The following is a 16,577-nucleotide window of genomic DNA, read 5'->3' on the forward strand; positions in this document are numbered from 1 at the left end:
TCAAATCATACAGCTGGCCTGCCTTTCCACACAAAGCTAAGGTTTAAGCTGTGAATGACTAAGAACAGAGCAAGATCAAACCCCGACGCATGTTTTTGGAAAATAAAAGAGGAAGACTCATATTTTCAAAGTAACCTGTGCAAGCAAATCTTGAAACCTCACAGGGCTTAACCTACAGATACAATATTCATAGCTACACATTTGTATGTATAGGCCTGTTTATTTTACACCACCAAGTAGCATAAACACCTAGATGGAACCTGTAGGTTCTGTCAGACTGAAACACCTGAATCTCTTGGAAGAAAAAAACAAGCAAACAAAACAGCTAGCAGTGTGCCTAAGTGCGGCAAAGGTGGCAGTGGACTACATAGAATACATTTATCAAGATTCAGAGAGAAAGAGCAATAAAAAAGTGAAATTGTGTGCCCTAAAAGTAGTTATTCCCTTCTGTAATACCATCAGCTCAAAGTGAGAGAAAGGTATTGAAACTAAGGAAACTATTTACATACACAGGCAGGCACACTTTTGTTGTGGTAGTGAGTAGTACTCAGGGTAATTGAAAGCTAACATTTCTGCTTGAAACACTGTCATTAGTTTGCAGCACTGCATTAGTTTCTCTAAAAACAACTTTACATTGTCAAAAAATGCTTCTGACAGTGAAACCATTCTTCAGAATGTGAAAGACAGTACAACAGTTGAGCATGTACAAGATGTGAGATTCTCCATGTATGTAACACAAGATGTCTACTGCTAGCTATTGGAATATCACGTGTATTTCTAAAGAGTCACCTGGCATACTGTGTCAGAGCCATTTTGAATCACAAAGATACCAGAAGCATTTCATAGCAATGATCCAAAATACTGGAGCAGTACTGGTACCTGAAAGGTCTGGAACCACTGCTTGCTTTCCTTCCCAGGTTTTGTCTATACTCTCTACATTTTCTACTTAGATTGTAAACACTGATCTTCTTTGCATCTAGAAAGCTTATATCATATTCTTGGTATTGTTTAATATACTACTACTATTAACAGTTACTACCAAGTAAAGTGTACATTCTTCTGCAACGTGAGTCCAAATCACAAGATAAATGAGAAAGCACTAGGGGAAAGCAGGTTGCAAGGAAAAACTTCATACTGAGTGAACTACATCATTCAGCTTTGAGATACTACCATAGAAAAGAACAGAGCAAATCTATTTCTAAGTATTGTCAGATCAGAATTAAAAAGATGTTCATTTATTAAGAAGGTATATATTTATTACTGTGAAGATATAAGCAATAAGTCAGATTCTCATTCATGTAACATCTTTCTCAGGTACAATCACTTCTCATATTTTATGACTTAAATTCAAAAACATGCAAAATGACTTTGAAGGAATCCTTCTACTTCCCTTTACATGACAGATTTGTCCATTTGTTTGGTTTTCCTTTCCTTCGCCAAGTACCAGTTGCTGCCCGAAGAAAAATATGGCATCAGGCAATCCATGATCTTATTTGTTACAATAAACACTGTATTTTTCCAAATATTTATCAGAAGAACCATAAAGAAGTGCAATGCATTACACCACACTCAGAAGCTGATTTGAAAAACAAAACAAAACACCTAAAACTGTGGTTCAGCCAACAGTTTGAGGTACAGTGCATCTGTTTCCTGAAAAACACAATGCAGTTACTACGGAAATCCAAAGACTTTAACAAACACTACTGGTATATAGGAAGTAAGAAGGGTAACAGAGATGAAAGCTTGCAAGTGAACTCACTCAAGTGCTTCCACATGTGCTGACAGTTTAATTTCTTATGTTTTGGTTAGAAATTTGCAAGGAGTAAACCTCAGTATTGGCCAGTAAAGGCAGTATCAGAGATAAAATTTCTATCAGCCAAAGTATCCAAAACTAAGCTTCAATACCAAGGTCAGAAAAGTTTTGTGATTTCCAAGCAAAAAGAGTGTCTGCTGCATGTCTGTTTTGACTTGTGATGTAGCTCGTCTTGGCAAACACTCCAGGCAGCCAGGCTCATTATAATATAAAGCTACTACAAGAGCTAATTTGCTCATTTACAGGACCTACAAAGGGATTGTGAGATACCTACGAAAGCTGAATATCTCTTTGAGTTTGGAAAACTCCACCTCTTTCCACCTTTTTCTCTATAAACCAAAGCAGAATCTCTTGGAAAAGATGATACTGGAAACTCTGAATCCAATGCACTACATCACCAGCCTGCTACCAGATGTGATGCCAATGGCCACAGTGCCCATATTCCTTCTCATGTGCTTTTTATTTCTAATATGGAATCATGAAGAAACATCATCAATACCAGGTAAACTAATTTTAGCTATGTAAGATATCTCCTGCCCTATCCACTTGCTAAGAGGGAAATTTGATGTTCAGACATAGCAGGAGGAGTTGAGAACTTTGTTGACTAATTGCATTTTACTCCATTTGTAGTTGCTACTTTAGCACGCTGTTTTTACAAGTTCACAGGACTAAAATGCGTTTTTCTTTAAATATCCATTTTCTTACTCTGCCATTAGTTACCATTAAAGAAATGTAATTAATTCACTTACAGCAAAAGGATGTTGACTTTTGTAGATGTTACTATGACATTTGAACATAAACTCAGCCAAGATCACTCAAAAAGATTTGTTAATGTCACAAATGAATACACCATGTGCATTTTTTCTAGATCATTTCTTCTTTCAGAGATCAAGCCATTATTCCTTCAAAGGTAAGCAATCTGAAAGCAGCAATCTGAGTTTGCACAAAGAAACTTTGAATGTAGTGTGTGGCATGCGCATTGGATAGACTGTATGCTTCCACGGGTATTAAATGGGGTTTCAACAACATAGATGCAAATTTTTCCAAGGCAGAACTTCAGAAGGCAATTTTATGTAAAATGTCCAATGCAGATCTTGACGACAATGTAAAAAAAAAGGTCCTTTGAAAAGGGTGATGCTCAGAGACATATTCTGTCACTAAGCATTGCTAAGATCATATTTTTCTTATCCTATTTCTCAGGGCCTGGATACTGTATGGGAATCGGTCCCCTCATTTCACATGGCAGATTTCTCTGGATGGGAGTAGGTAAAGCCTGCAACTACTACAATAAGACATATGGAGAATTTGTGAGAGTTTGGATCAGCGGGGAAGAAACATTCATAATTAGCAAGTAAATATTTCTCTCTTTAATAATATGAAGAGCTTTCTGATATTTTTACCTTTTTGCTATATTTTCTAAAGTATAATTAGTATTATTTTCAAAAATTATCTTAATACAAATCTTTTACTTTCTGCTATTCACAGATCTTTTTCTAATTTTTTAGTTTTTTTTAAAGAGTCTATTTTTGAAATCCATGTGGTTTCTCTCATTTTGTTAGCGATGGAAGATCAAGCATTATAGCCCCAACCTTAAAAAAATGTTTAATATCTCTTTCACTACTGCATGTAATATTAGGATAACATACTATAGAGGAACCTAGACTGATTGACTGCAATGTATGATTAAGCCAATTTTTAGTTTCCTTTGTTCTTATTTAGGTTCTCCTTAAAATTAGAGTAATGCCTGAAGATTATGGCTGTAGTTCAGGAAGGTAATTAAGCAAATGCAGTATTATAGGATCATGAGTAATTCCACTGCAATTAATGGGGCTAATCACAGATTTCAATTACAAACAGCATTAAACATAATGCTGAACTGCAGTCTATTGCTTTATTACTTCCAGTGGATGTCTGCTCACTTTTTGCATTGGATCTTCTGGATGCTCATGAATTATGCCATGAACAGAAAAAGTAACAAAATGTTTTCCATGCATAATGGTTAAGAATCACAATCTTTTTATTAGCATATCAATCCATATTCAGCTCTCTCATTATGTTAGAGCTTATGAAAGACAACGTAGTATGGAAGTCTCTAAGACAGGATTTGTCATGTGGATTTGGGCAAGTCAGTTTCATCTCTTGTTTTACCTCTGTAAAAGGTAATCGTGATAGGAAAGCTATTTACTCTCCTAGTTTATATAGGTTTTTTGTGCACAGACAGCACACGGAGAACTAGAATTTAACATTTTTATTATTTCACATTGTTAACAATATCATAGAATCAAGTTTTCAGAGTGGGCCATAAATTCAATGCAAAACTAAACATAGCCTGCCTTCAGTAAAAGGTATACTGTTTCTACCGACACCACATGATTTTTATAGCGTCAGTTGTAGTCACATTGAGATTTAACGCATACAGAGAAGGATTGTCTTTGTCACACACAGTGTCTTTTGGAGGACTTCACTGAATTGTTTTATAGGGAATACATGCTTATACAAGGTCATATCTCAAAATCATTCCTTGATACTCTATTATGTATCTCCTCTATAGATAAGTGGAAATGTGAATGCTATAAAGAGAATATGCTCCGCTCCTTGGAAGGAGCTGCAGGCACACTCCTCTGTTTCTATCCTAATCCTTACTCTGTGTTGGTTCATTTGCATCATTTAGTATATTGGCATTAATTGATCTCTGCTCATGCAAAACTACAGTGAAAACCTAATACTGCTGAGACCAATAGCAAAATTCCCATGTAATTTGCCTCACTAAAGAATAATTAACCCAGAATAAGAAATCTAGGACTTGCTCCACGGAGTATACAACATCATATAGAAAGTAGCTTACTGTACAATTTTAATCTATGTTCATCTTTTTGTTAGCTTTGATTGTTTACGTTGTCATCAGATCAGCATTTCTAAGATGCTAGCTCCCTCTAAAGGGAATTATATTTTAAAGCAATAATGCTGGTCACAATTAGTAATGTTTAAATAAATTTGTCAATCAAAAAGAGAGAAGAAGTATATATCTTGAATTTCCCTACATTTCTATTTTAGGAATATTTATGCCACATGTTTGGTATTACAAAGTTTCTTTTTCAATTTAATATTTTTATGTACAAATAATTCTATTTGTTAATATTATGATGCTGCATTATAAGTGATGCATATATTCATGCTTTCTATATGCATCTGGGAGTTAACAAATAGCTTTAAAAAGTATAGCTAAAATTTAATACACGTGATAAAGTGTTATCAGCTGTCATATTTATAACTGGCTTATTTTAAATCAAAGATCTCTGAAGTCTTGAATACACAAATATTGAGCGCATCAAGATAAGCATAATTTATTTGTGCTCCTTTAATGCACTTGAGTGAAAATTAGAAAGCATATTACCTAAAACCTGCCCAGTTACTGCCTACAAGCAAAAAAGTATTTCTTTTCCTTGTCTAAGTAACAGATACCATATTTTTGGACAAGTTATTTGCAGTAATTTTCTATGTACAGATATGTATATGTACGGATATGCCTTTTCTCCCAAAATATTTGCCAAGGATAAGGCAAATTGGTAGCATGGAATGTTTAACACTTCTGTAAATGCATGAGTCAGCTGAGAAATCAACTGCAATGTTAGCATAAAAGGATTAGAAACCTATATATATGTTAAACACGTTATCTTCAGTTACACTACCTTCTCCTTTACATGATATATGTATCCGGCCTCATGTTTTGTTTCATAATGCAATCTATAATTTTCCATGGCAGCGGTTTTCAACCTGTGTTCTGAGCACCTGAAGAATACTTCTCTAGTGTTTCTAAAAAGCACGCCACCTGTCAGTAGATTTGAATACCATGTTTGCCAGAATTTTTTAAGGAATCATAAATCAAGTATTCAAAAAAAAAAAAAAAAAAAAAAAAAAAAAAAAAAAAAAGAAAAGAAAAGAAAAAAAAAAAAAAACCACCCCACTAATACCACAGACCAGAGGTTAGAAAAAGAATTCCATTTTACAGTAATATATAAAATATCATTAAAACATTTTACCTTATATTCTGAAACATCTGACATTGGACATCACCTTATAGTATATCTCATGTTTCTATGAGTGTTTATGTATATATAGTGTTGAGATTAAAATCTTATGGTAGTCATCTGCATTTTCATTAAAAAATAGGTTCAAACCTTTATGGAATACATTATTGCTCTAATATACATTCTGAAGTCATTTTATTGTCAAGTTTTTTAACCATGTAAAAGGAATAACGCTGAATGTCAAGTATTGTACCTCTGCTACACTGAGATTGCTGTCTCAAAAAAGCAGGTCAGGACTTCAGAGCAACTACAGCAAGTCAGAATAAAAATTCTATATATATTAATGAAACATTAAAAAAATCCACACACTTTTCTTTTCCAGATCCTCAAGTGTGTTCCATGTTATGAAACATTGGCACTATGTTTCTCGATTTGGAAGTAAGCTTGGATTACAATGCATTGGCATGTATGAAAATGGGATAATTTTTAATAACAACCCAGCACACTGGAAAGAAATTCGACCTTTTTTCACCAAAGGTAATTCAATGTGCATTAATATACTGCATCACTTAGGCATACAATCTACTTGTTAGGAAATGCTGTTTGTTCTTTTCATAATTAAATTACAGAAAGCAGTTCTCCCTTTTCCCACAGAAATATTTCATTGCATGTGTTCTTTCACACTCACCTTGCTTGGTATGTTATTTGAAATGGTCTTGAAATAGTTTTGCAGAGTCTTAATCTATTATGATTAAAGTAAAATTAAATGATGACCACAGTTTCAAGTGTTTTTACATTTAAAATCTAGCATACATACTAGTTCAACTGACACTTACATATATGTCTCTACCACTTCCCATCCCAGCTTCAGACGAGTTCAGAGAATTTTCTCTCTTGCTCAAATTGAAAAAACAAATTTAGATCTGCACAGCAGCACTATCTATTAATCCATTTAATACACTAGGAAACAATGTAGTAACAAGCCTAAATAAGAAATAAAAAGATTATATAAATTAATATAACTATTTTGAACTCAAATAAAAAACTACACATCAATTCTAAAACACACTGTGTTACTATTTAAATCTGTAATTTCTGGACTCACCTTGTTTCCACAAACTGGAAAGTTTGCAGATCTTTAGAATTAGCTACTTCCAATGATCTATCATTTTTCCTAAAAAACTGACATACTTCACTGCTCTGTTGTTCCGCAGACTTCACAGTTCAGAAGATTCTCATCAGCTGAGACTGCAGTAGTTTACAATAGCAACTCTGGAACCTGAATAAGAAAAATAAAATGGCATAAGATCTTAGAGAAATTAATAATCTGTTGTTTCAAGTTTCCTATATTATTTCATTCGTGTCTGGGCTTCTGACGCTTAAGCCTTTCCTACTGGATGTCATTTCCTCCTTGACATTTTAACTATAAATGTTTACATTTTTCTTACAGAGGATGTTAAATCAATAAGTTTCAAAACCGTAACATTCTAGTCACTTAGATTATAATGCTTTACATTTTATTGGGAACTTTATTGTCAACAAATAGATTATTAAAAAGTTATGAAAATTCATCAGTCCTTTGATCATTTTGCACATGTATTTCAGCTCTATCTGGTCCTGGTCTTGTGCGTATGATAGCGATTTGTGTTGAATCAACAACTGATCATCTGGACAAGCTGGAGGAGGTGACTACTGAAATGGGAAACATCAACGCGTTGAATCTTATGAGACGGATCATGCTTGACACGTCTAACAAGCTCTTTCTAGGGATCCCTTTGGATGGTACTGCAGCTTTATTCCTATACCTTGTCATGGATCTAAAATGCATATCCAAGAAAAACTTCTCATTGACATCACTCAAAAATTTTGTTACATAAAATTGCACCAGCAGACTATTCAATTATCAAATCATCAGTTGATATTGGTTTAATGATGGATGATTCTAGTTATAAAAGAGAATTTTATGTGACCAAAAACATGTATTCAGCTTGTCACACTTATCTGAAGTAAATAGTGGCATCTACAGAGACTTTTATGCACTGAGCTGGTACAATCCCATGCATGTATATATGAACGTAAGAATCAGAAATCTTTCCACCTAGCTAAACAGCTGCATTGAAAAGTTCGCCTTACAAATTCTCAGTCTTCTATCTTCCTTCACTCTCAAAAACATTTGAGAGAATTAATCTTATGATGTGTAGATTACCCCATTTCAAGATGCTGCGATAGAACTCTTCCAAAGCACCACCAGGGGAAAGGATTTGGCTCTGGTTGTCACACCACTGTCTTCTTTTAGCTGCCTAAAATGAGTTTTAACAAAGAACTGTACCTTTTTTTACAGTGTGCTACAAATATTTCCTAATATTATCTACCATACATTAAAACAAAACATTCATCAAATTTTCATAACCTTAGTGGAAGTAAGAGCAGAAACTCATTATTCATTTTTCTGAAGTACTTGTGTTATTTGGCTATTAAAGTTAACATTTTGTACTGATGTTTATTAACTTTTGTTTTCAGAAAGTGCCATTGTGCTTAAGATTCAGAACTACTTTGATGCTTGGCAAGCACTTTTATTAAAGCCTGATATCTTTTTTAAGATTTCTTGGCTGTGCAAGAAATACGAAGAGGCGGCGTAAGTATCAGCAGTTTTACAGATCATTTGAATAAGATTCTTTCTCTCTAGGAAAATCTTCCTTAGTATTTTGCTCTCCTTCTATAGAAAATAAATAAATAGTTAAACTTGCAAAGGTTTCTGGTGAAAGTCTACTTTATCTGCAGATCCAAGAGAGCAACAGGACAAGATTTGCTGCTGATGCTACAAGTGGCTGATCTGAGGGAATCATTTAAAGCCTTTGCCTATTCAGTCCTAATTTACCCACCAAAATATTAGTTAATGCCACTTCAAGTATGAAACCAAATTGAAATAACTGGTTCAATTCAAACAGGCAAGGAAAAGTCTCCTTAAGGGGTAAAATTACATTTGCTACCTAGTCAAGAAGAGTCAAATGCAGGCTACAGATCGTCAGTTCCTGAAAACAAGAAATCACATCTGAATTCATGACATTGTCACAAAAGACAGGTAACACCTTGGTATAATCCTACTTTATTGGTGTTTGCAATGTGCATTTTTGAGTTAAAACTTAGTGTTTAGCATGATAATCCATTTCAGGATTTTTTTTTTTTTTAATATAAGGAACAAGTACTTTTTGTCATCTTCCTGTTTGCAAAAACACAAAACATGTCTTCTATTCCAATGATCTCATTTACTTCCTTCTGCCAGAAGAGAACTCGCTATAAAAAGAAATGGCACTTCATTCATTTTGGATTCAAAGTCCATTTAGTTTGAGAAAGTACTTGTTACAAAGCATGTGTGATAAATTGTTTGGACACAACTATATAACATAAGGCATTTAAGAGAAAGAAGGAAGTTCATTGGAAGTAAATGACAACCTCCTTACAAACAGAATTTACCTTCTAACATTTCCTAGACAGTTTATTTTATGGAAATAGTCACTACTTTGTCCTGTAATTCTAATATTATATAATTTTAAATACCTAGTTATAACTAGAAAGTCCATATGAGTCCATATGAACCAATCACATTAAAATGGACATATTAACAAATTCCTACTGCAAAAATGATACAGATTGTTGGACTTCAAAGCAAAAGACAATCACAGCATACCATCACTTCTGATATTCTGCTGATAAAGTTGGGAAGAAGGGCCATCCTCTACTTCCAATGGCTAAGAAATGTGTTATTTCAAATGAAAACCCTACCATATTTGAAGTTTTAAAATGCATTTAGTCTCATAAACTGAATCAAATTTTCCAAGCTAGCAACAAAAAGCATCAAAAAATGGAAAACCCGAGGACTTCATCCAGGATCTTTTTATGTGGCTTTTCAAAATACATTTCACAAAACATTCCATTCAAATCTATAGCTAATGGAAAATCCAGAAAAAGCCAGTAAAAATTTTCACTTTGTTGTTTTTCTACTACTGAAATATAAATTGTTGATGAAGTATTGCTGAGTATATAAATGTGAAAAAACAGACGAAGTCTACCATAAATATAGTATCATTTTCTCTGTATTTTTCTAACTAGCCTTCACATTTTTCTAAGTTCATTTACTAAGTGATAATAAAATATAAAACAAACAAATAAACTTTGAAACTGTTAGTAACTCTTTAAAAAACTTCCATTTGTTATGTGCAGACATTTTTCATCTATTTCAGTCTGTCCCATATAAAGTAAGATTTCAGTCAAAACTAACAAATAATTTGTAACAAATAAAGGAAAATATGACTTCTCTCAGTATTAAGTCAGTTCATGAAATTCCTTGGGAAACATTTTTCAAAGCTAATACAGGTCTCAGTTTTTTTACTACTCGAGCATCTGTATTGTTGTTGTTCTTTGATGGAATATCTGCAATTCTACGATCTTCACTTATGTAATTTTTTGGAATGCAGCAATTCAGTACTCTTAGGAATTCACTGCAAGAGCAGCAGCAACTTTTTTGAATACTAGAGGCAATCTGCCTTGTTTGACTACCCCACCATTCTTAGAATACTGTTTCTTCAACTCCTAGATGTTTTTATTGGTATAACCTCTAAGTTTCTCATCATATCCTAGCATATACTAAAAGTTTGCAGATATTTACCATTACAGATTTTATCTGTTTTCAGCAAGGATTTGAAAGGAGCAATGGAAATCTTAATAGAACAGAAACGACAAAAGCTCTCCACTGTTGAAAAGTTAGATGATCACACGGACTTTGCATCTCAGCTGATTTTTGCACAGGTATTGGCAACGTACTCAAAACACTGATAACTTTGAATTTTCTAACTTTTACCAGTTAGTAATGGTACACTAAGTTTAAGCTGCAAATCCTGTATCTATCTGAAAGTCATGTAATCTTAAAGAGATACAAACTAACTAGCCCTAGCGATACCATAAGAGCAATTCAAACATTGAACAGTTGCATCTTCAGGAAGAAGTGCTAGTCTAACTTTCATCTTAGTATATCACCTTTTGCTCACAAAGACACCAAATTATATGTAAACCCTAACTCTGCATAATCCCTGACAGCTCAAAAACTTTGTGAGGAAAAATAATAAATCAATAAGGATCTGAGCTAAGAACAAACGTTTGCTTTTCTGTAAGACCATATACACCCATTAACACATGGGTTTTCGTTTTTTCCCTGAAAGACAAAAAGTAAATGCTATCTAGCATATGAGATTGAAGGGCAAGGTTTGAATTTTTGTTTAAGTGTATATTCTAGATCCTTCCCTTCTTACTGCTGTCAGACCTTCTGTTGGCATCAAAGGTCAGTAATCAACATTTTCCCCTTTTCATTTTTCAGAACCGAGGAGATTTGACTGCAGAGAATGTGAACCAGTGTGTGCTGGAGATGATGATTGCTGCTCCTGATACTCTGTCCGTGACTCTCTTCTTTATGCTAATACTGATTGCAGAGCACCCCGCAGTGGAAGAGGAGATGATAAGAGAAATTGAAACTGTTATGGGTAAGCAGAAGCTGCAAAGTTTGTGATGCTGGAATACAATTTTGCTTCAGCAGTGATCTGATTTCCATTATCTAAGGCTGAAAATTCTAAGATATTCTTCTAATATGTGGCAAAGTATATGAACTATCATATGTAAAGGGCTTTTTGTTCAAAAGCAAATAAAAGAAGATGAACTATTTTTAATTTCAGATAGGAATAATCAGAATTGACAATCTGTTAAAAAAATGTGCTAAATTCACCCCTCTGGAAGAGTACTGCAAATTACCTTTTAACTTCCAGTGAAATTATTCTCAATTTACCTTAAAGCAACAAAAGAAAAAACTCATTTCAGATACTTCTAATCACCAATATTTCCCTATGAATATACAGAACATATTCAACTAAATTTCACTATGACTATAGAATAGCAAGATTAAGCAAAATTAAAATTTCGTATCACATTCATTCCATTTTAATCTCAGACTGGTCTCCTCTTTAAATACTAATGACTAACCCTTCAAAACACAGTCAAAATATTCCAAACTTCTCATCCTCCCTTTCTCTAGCCTTCAGTCAAAGACTGAATATCCAACAGAACTATATAGATAAATAATTTCATTCATCCTTATCCAGTATTTACTCCTGGTCAGTTAGACACTGAAAAGTATGTAACAAATCATTTGCTCTTTTATTAAGGTACTCTTACTTTAAGTTTTAAATACATGGCTTTTTTTCTCACTGGCCTGAAACCTTGTAACCTTGAATCCAGCAAAGTGAAGTTTTGTATCAGCTTGTTGACTTTAACAAAAATGTTGAATCCTGTAATCTGTAAGAGCAAAAGTTGCACTAATGTATAGCTGAAATGGTTCTTTTCACAGCTATACTTGACTTCATAACAGTGCTCAGATGCAAAATGACACCAGAAGTCAGACACAGATGACAGAGACTTGTCACTATAAAATGCCTCAGCAAAACCTGTCTGTGACAGAGTATTTCAATCTTAAAGTTTGCTAAAATAAACCGTCTCTTTACAATTTCTTATGCACCAGTGTTTTCTTCAGGAAGTATTGTGTAGCTTGAAGAGATAGAACTAATTTAATAAGTTATAAGTCTTTGACATAGTTAGCTTCCTAGAGTAACATCTAGCCTTTGCGCTGCACCATTGCTTTGGTGCAAAAAGGTCTCTGATTTTATAAACTTTCTCATTTCAGACTGTATACAATAGACTCCAGATTAAATTAAGCCTTTTCTACCAAGAAATACTTCTGAGTAACTGACTGAAAAGCAAGAGTTACAATTATTTTTTCTAAAGTTCAGATTTCAAATCATTCCAGAAACTGCCAAGACATCAATACATTCTACATTTCTTCACTTTTCAAAACTATTACTTTACATTTCAATGAAAAGGTAACAAACTACTAAGATGTCACTAATTCAATAGCTAGCTAAAATGTAATAAAATAGCAGAGATCTGCAATTTCCTGAATTTAAAAGAAGCATAAGTTGGTGGAGAGCAGTAATTCCATTTGTGGAACTTTAAAGAACCCTCTAGAGATTTCAAAATTTTCAATTTGGGAATCAGAATCTCTAGAAATATAATGTAGTACTTCTAGAAATGCAGACCTGGACAAGGAAGGCACCCAGGAATTTTCTAAAGAAAACTCAGCCAGCAGGCAGGTTTTTTGCTGACTTTTTTGCAGCATCAGTATAGAACAACATCGAAATTTCCAGAAGGACTAAAAACATTACCAGAAGACAAGCTATATGGAAGTAGAACATATCAATGATATGAACTAAGAGTAGGTTTGATTTTATTTGATCTAAGAGTGGAGGAATTTTCCATTTCCACCCAGATGAATAAATATCTTATTGTTATCGGAGTTGACTACTTTTCCATTCACCTTCTCTCCTTTCTGGTAGCCTTGAAATGAGAAGGCAATAGGACACTGTTGTCTTTCCATCAGCAAATGACCAACTGGGATAGCAAAGGTGTCTTCTTGCTTCAGAAACTTACCACTGCAGTGATCAACCTGTAGCTCCTGAGCTGCATGTAGCTTGCAACTAGTTGAGGTGACACTTTCACACTGGTAGTATGTCACATTGCTGGTAGGCTGCACTGGCACTGCTGCTGAAGGAATCACACCAGGAGAAACTTATTCAGGCTAACTGAAATTGCCAGATCACACTAAGACCTAACCATATATCCAGCAAAGCCCAATCTTACAGTGAAAATCCAAGGTCCCTAAAAAGTCATCTTCTGCCATTGGTCAACTATTTCCAGATTTCATCTGCTGTCAGTTCGCAGAAGATTCTGGGTTGTGTTTTGTTGCTCTCAGTCTTACAAAGGAATTGGTATGCAGCTCACAGAGTCAGGGAAGCCTTTGGAGTTTTATTGTAAGAAAGCAAGACAGAGACTTACGATGTATAAAAAGGAAGAGCTCTGGCACAGACGTAGGTTATTAAGTTAGGACTTGTGCTGATAAACAATATAACAGGTTTCCCTGGTATATGAGCCCATACCAAGTTATATGGAAGCCATTAAATCCTACCTACCATGCAAAGAACTGAGAATCTTCCAAAATTTTTTGGTATTTGTATGATGAAGCTGTGAAATTCATAAACAACTTCTTTGTTATCTGTTTTATTCCTCAAGGTGACAGAGACATACAGAGTGATGACATGCCGAACTTAAAAATTGTGGAAAATTTTATTTATGAGAGCATGAGATACCAGCCAGTTGTGGACTTGATCATGCGAAAAGCTTTACAAGATGATGTAATAGATGGATATCCTGTGAAAAAGGGAACAAATATTATTCTCAATATTGGACGTATGCATAAGCTTGAATTCTTCCCAAAGCCAAATGAGTTTTCCCTTGAAAATTTTGAGAAGAATGTAAGTTTTTTGTCTTTTCCCTTATAGAACATAGGGTACTATTTCTTACTGAAAAAAATTTCCTCCTCTTATTTTGATCATAAGTCTGCCTTCCCTGTATCTAAGGGCCTAGCTAGCTCTTCATCCTGCTCATCCTACATCTCTATTAGAGCTGGCAGGAAATTAATCTCTATTAGAGCTGGCAGGAAGTTTTCTTACCAAAGTGTCTTTTAATTAGAAAAGAATGAAGTTACTGAAATTAAGAGTTTCCCAGTCATCTTAATTTTTATTACAACTTTTTGTTGAAAACTGTCCAAAACACACAGAGTTTCCATTATATCCCCTCATACTGGAAAATATTGGGGGCTTTAGGAGGTTAGAGCCATGCAAGCAGTACACAGAGCTGAGTCACTAGGAGGAATCTCTGGGTAGGTGAAGCAGTAACTCCTGAGAGATGGAAAATCTAGCTGGCCCATTGTATTCAAACAGAAATTTCTTTACTTTTCCTAAATGAAAATAAACATTTTTAGATTGAACTTTATAGATTGAAATGCAAGTTCTGAGTTCTAATCCACTCAGTACTGGAAATGTTCAGTAATTCAGTCCCGGTTCAGAACAACCTTTTAATATAAGTTTTATTCTGGGTCCCAATAGCATTAAAACTGTCTTTAAACTACAGTACTGAGTCCTGTATCAATAACACTTTTTTAAAAAATAATCCCTATTTCTGTAACTCATCCTTCAGATTATTTTCTGTCATTCAGAACTTTGCTGTTATGTTTACTAATTAATAATTGTTTTCCAAAAACGTATTTGTTCAGTAATAGCTATCAGGAGTGATTAAAAACATATTGAAAGATTGTAGACTGTACTCCAAGTTTAATTTCTCAGTTTTGACTAAGTTACCTAGTGAAAATGGAAATGGAAGGTACTGCAATTCAAGTGACTGGGCAAAAATTATGAAATATTCAAATATTCAAAATATCCAAACTAGAAACATGCCTCCAAGTTTTACAGTTTTCCTGCCAAAAAACCATAAGTACCATGTATGCCATACACACAGCAATAGTTAGTTTATTTAACTAACTATTCACTGAATAATTTCCTCAGTTTTGCCCATTATTTTCATTCAAGCTATTTCTATCAAAATAGATTTCTTACTTCACTGGATGAATAAACTGAAATACACAAGCAGAATTCAGCTACTTAACTTTACATTTCCTGCTATCTTAGCATTTAAAATGGCATGTCTCCTGTAGGTATTTCTGTATTTTGGCCTGACTTGATTAAGAGGGAGTGTTCAGCACAAAGGGTAAGAAAAAACAAAGCAACAATATTTGTAGTCAACATATTACTCAAGAATAAGGAACAAAATAACTGCTCCAAAGATGTTCTTCTTACAACTTTTCTCAGAAAATATTTACTGCAGGTTTCCATTATAATTTTGGTTATTTTTCTGAAGATTCTGAAAAATCTGTCTTACAAGTTTGTTCCCCATGTTATTCTATGCAGGTTCCTTCACGCTATTTCCAACCATTTGGATTTGGTCCTCGAGGCTGTGTAGGAAAGTTTATTGCCATGGCAATGATGAAAGCGATTCTGGTAACTCTTCTGAGACGGTGCAGAGTACAGACAATGAAAGGAAGAGGCCTTAACAACATGCAGAAAAATAATGACTTATCCATGCACCCAAAAGAAAAAGAGCCTTTGCTGGAGATGGTTTTCACACCAAGAACTACCACAAATAACAATCAGGATGTCTGAAATACATCAGCAGAGTGAAAGTTATAGAGCTTTCTAGCTACAGACAGATTAAAAAATGCTCCCTTTCCTAGGTAAACATAAGGAGTAAAACATTTTATTCACTCTAAATCACCATGGCTCTAGGCGAATCCCTGTTCCACCTGCACAGCAGAACCATGTTTTGGCCACAGTTTGGATATAGCAAAGTATAATCAAATTCACAAAATAGCGCTGTTGTCTGGTGATGCCATGCTGTGTGCAGAATCCATGATTACTTTCAAAAAAAGAATCAAGCTCAGGCCAAATTTTGCCTTGCTTTTCAAACAGGATAAGACCGGAGGTTTAGGGATTGTGAAAGCAACCCACGTGTATTTAACTCCAAGACTATATATGTTTTTTCCCCATTCCAAAGTTGTAACTGATTACTACAAATGCTCTAATTATCCATTTTCCAAAACATTTGAATGACTCATACTAAAGCTGTCTTCAGGTCTATGAAACAATTTAAAAAGCATAAAGCTATCATACTAAAACGCAAGTATTAACATTTCTACAATAATTTCATCTAAAATATTCATCTAAAATATTTACAATATATTTAAGATA

General features: G+C 34.2%; 1 protein-coding gene across 1 annotated transcript; it reads left to right on the plus strand.

Annotated features, from left to right (window-relative positions):
- The first annotated feature begins 1,954 nt into the window (after window positions 1–1,954).
- LOC134144823 (aromatase) lies at window positions 1,955–15,992 on the plus strand. Its single transcript, XM_062584030.1, has 9 exons — window positions 1,955–2,315; window positions 3,014–3,164; window positions 6,224–6,378; window positions 7,447–7,623; window positions 8,362–8,476; window positions 10,533–10,647; window positions 11,213–11,375; window positions 14,008–14,249; window positions 15,741–15,992. Exons 1-9 carry the CDS (start codon window positions 2,174–2,176, stop codon window positions 15,990–15,992), a joined length of 1,512 nt encoding a protein of 503 aa, XP_062440014.1. The 5' UTR covers window positions 1,955–2,173.
- Window positions 15,993–16,577: the final 585 nt, after the last annotated feature.

The sequence above is a fragment of the Rhea pennata genome, chromosome 10 (genome assembly GCF_028389875.1).
Source record: "Rhea pennata isolate bPtePen1 chromosome 10, bPtePen1.pri, whole genome shotgun sequence".
Lineage (NCBI taxonomy): Eukaryota > Metazoa > Chordata > Aves > Rheiformes > Rheidae > Rhea > Rhea pennata.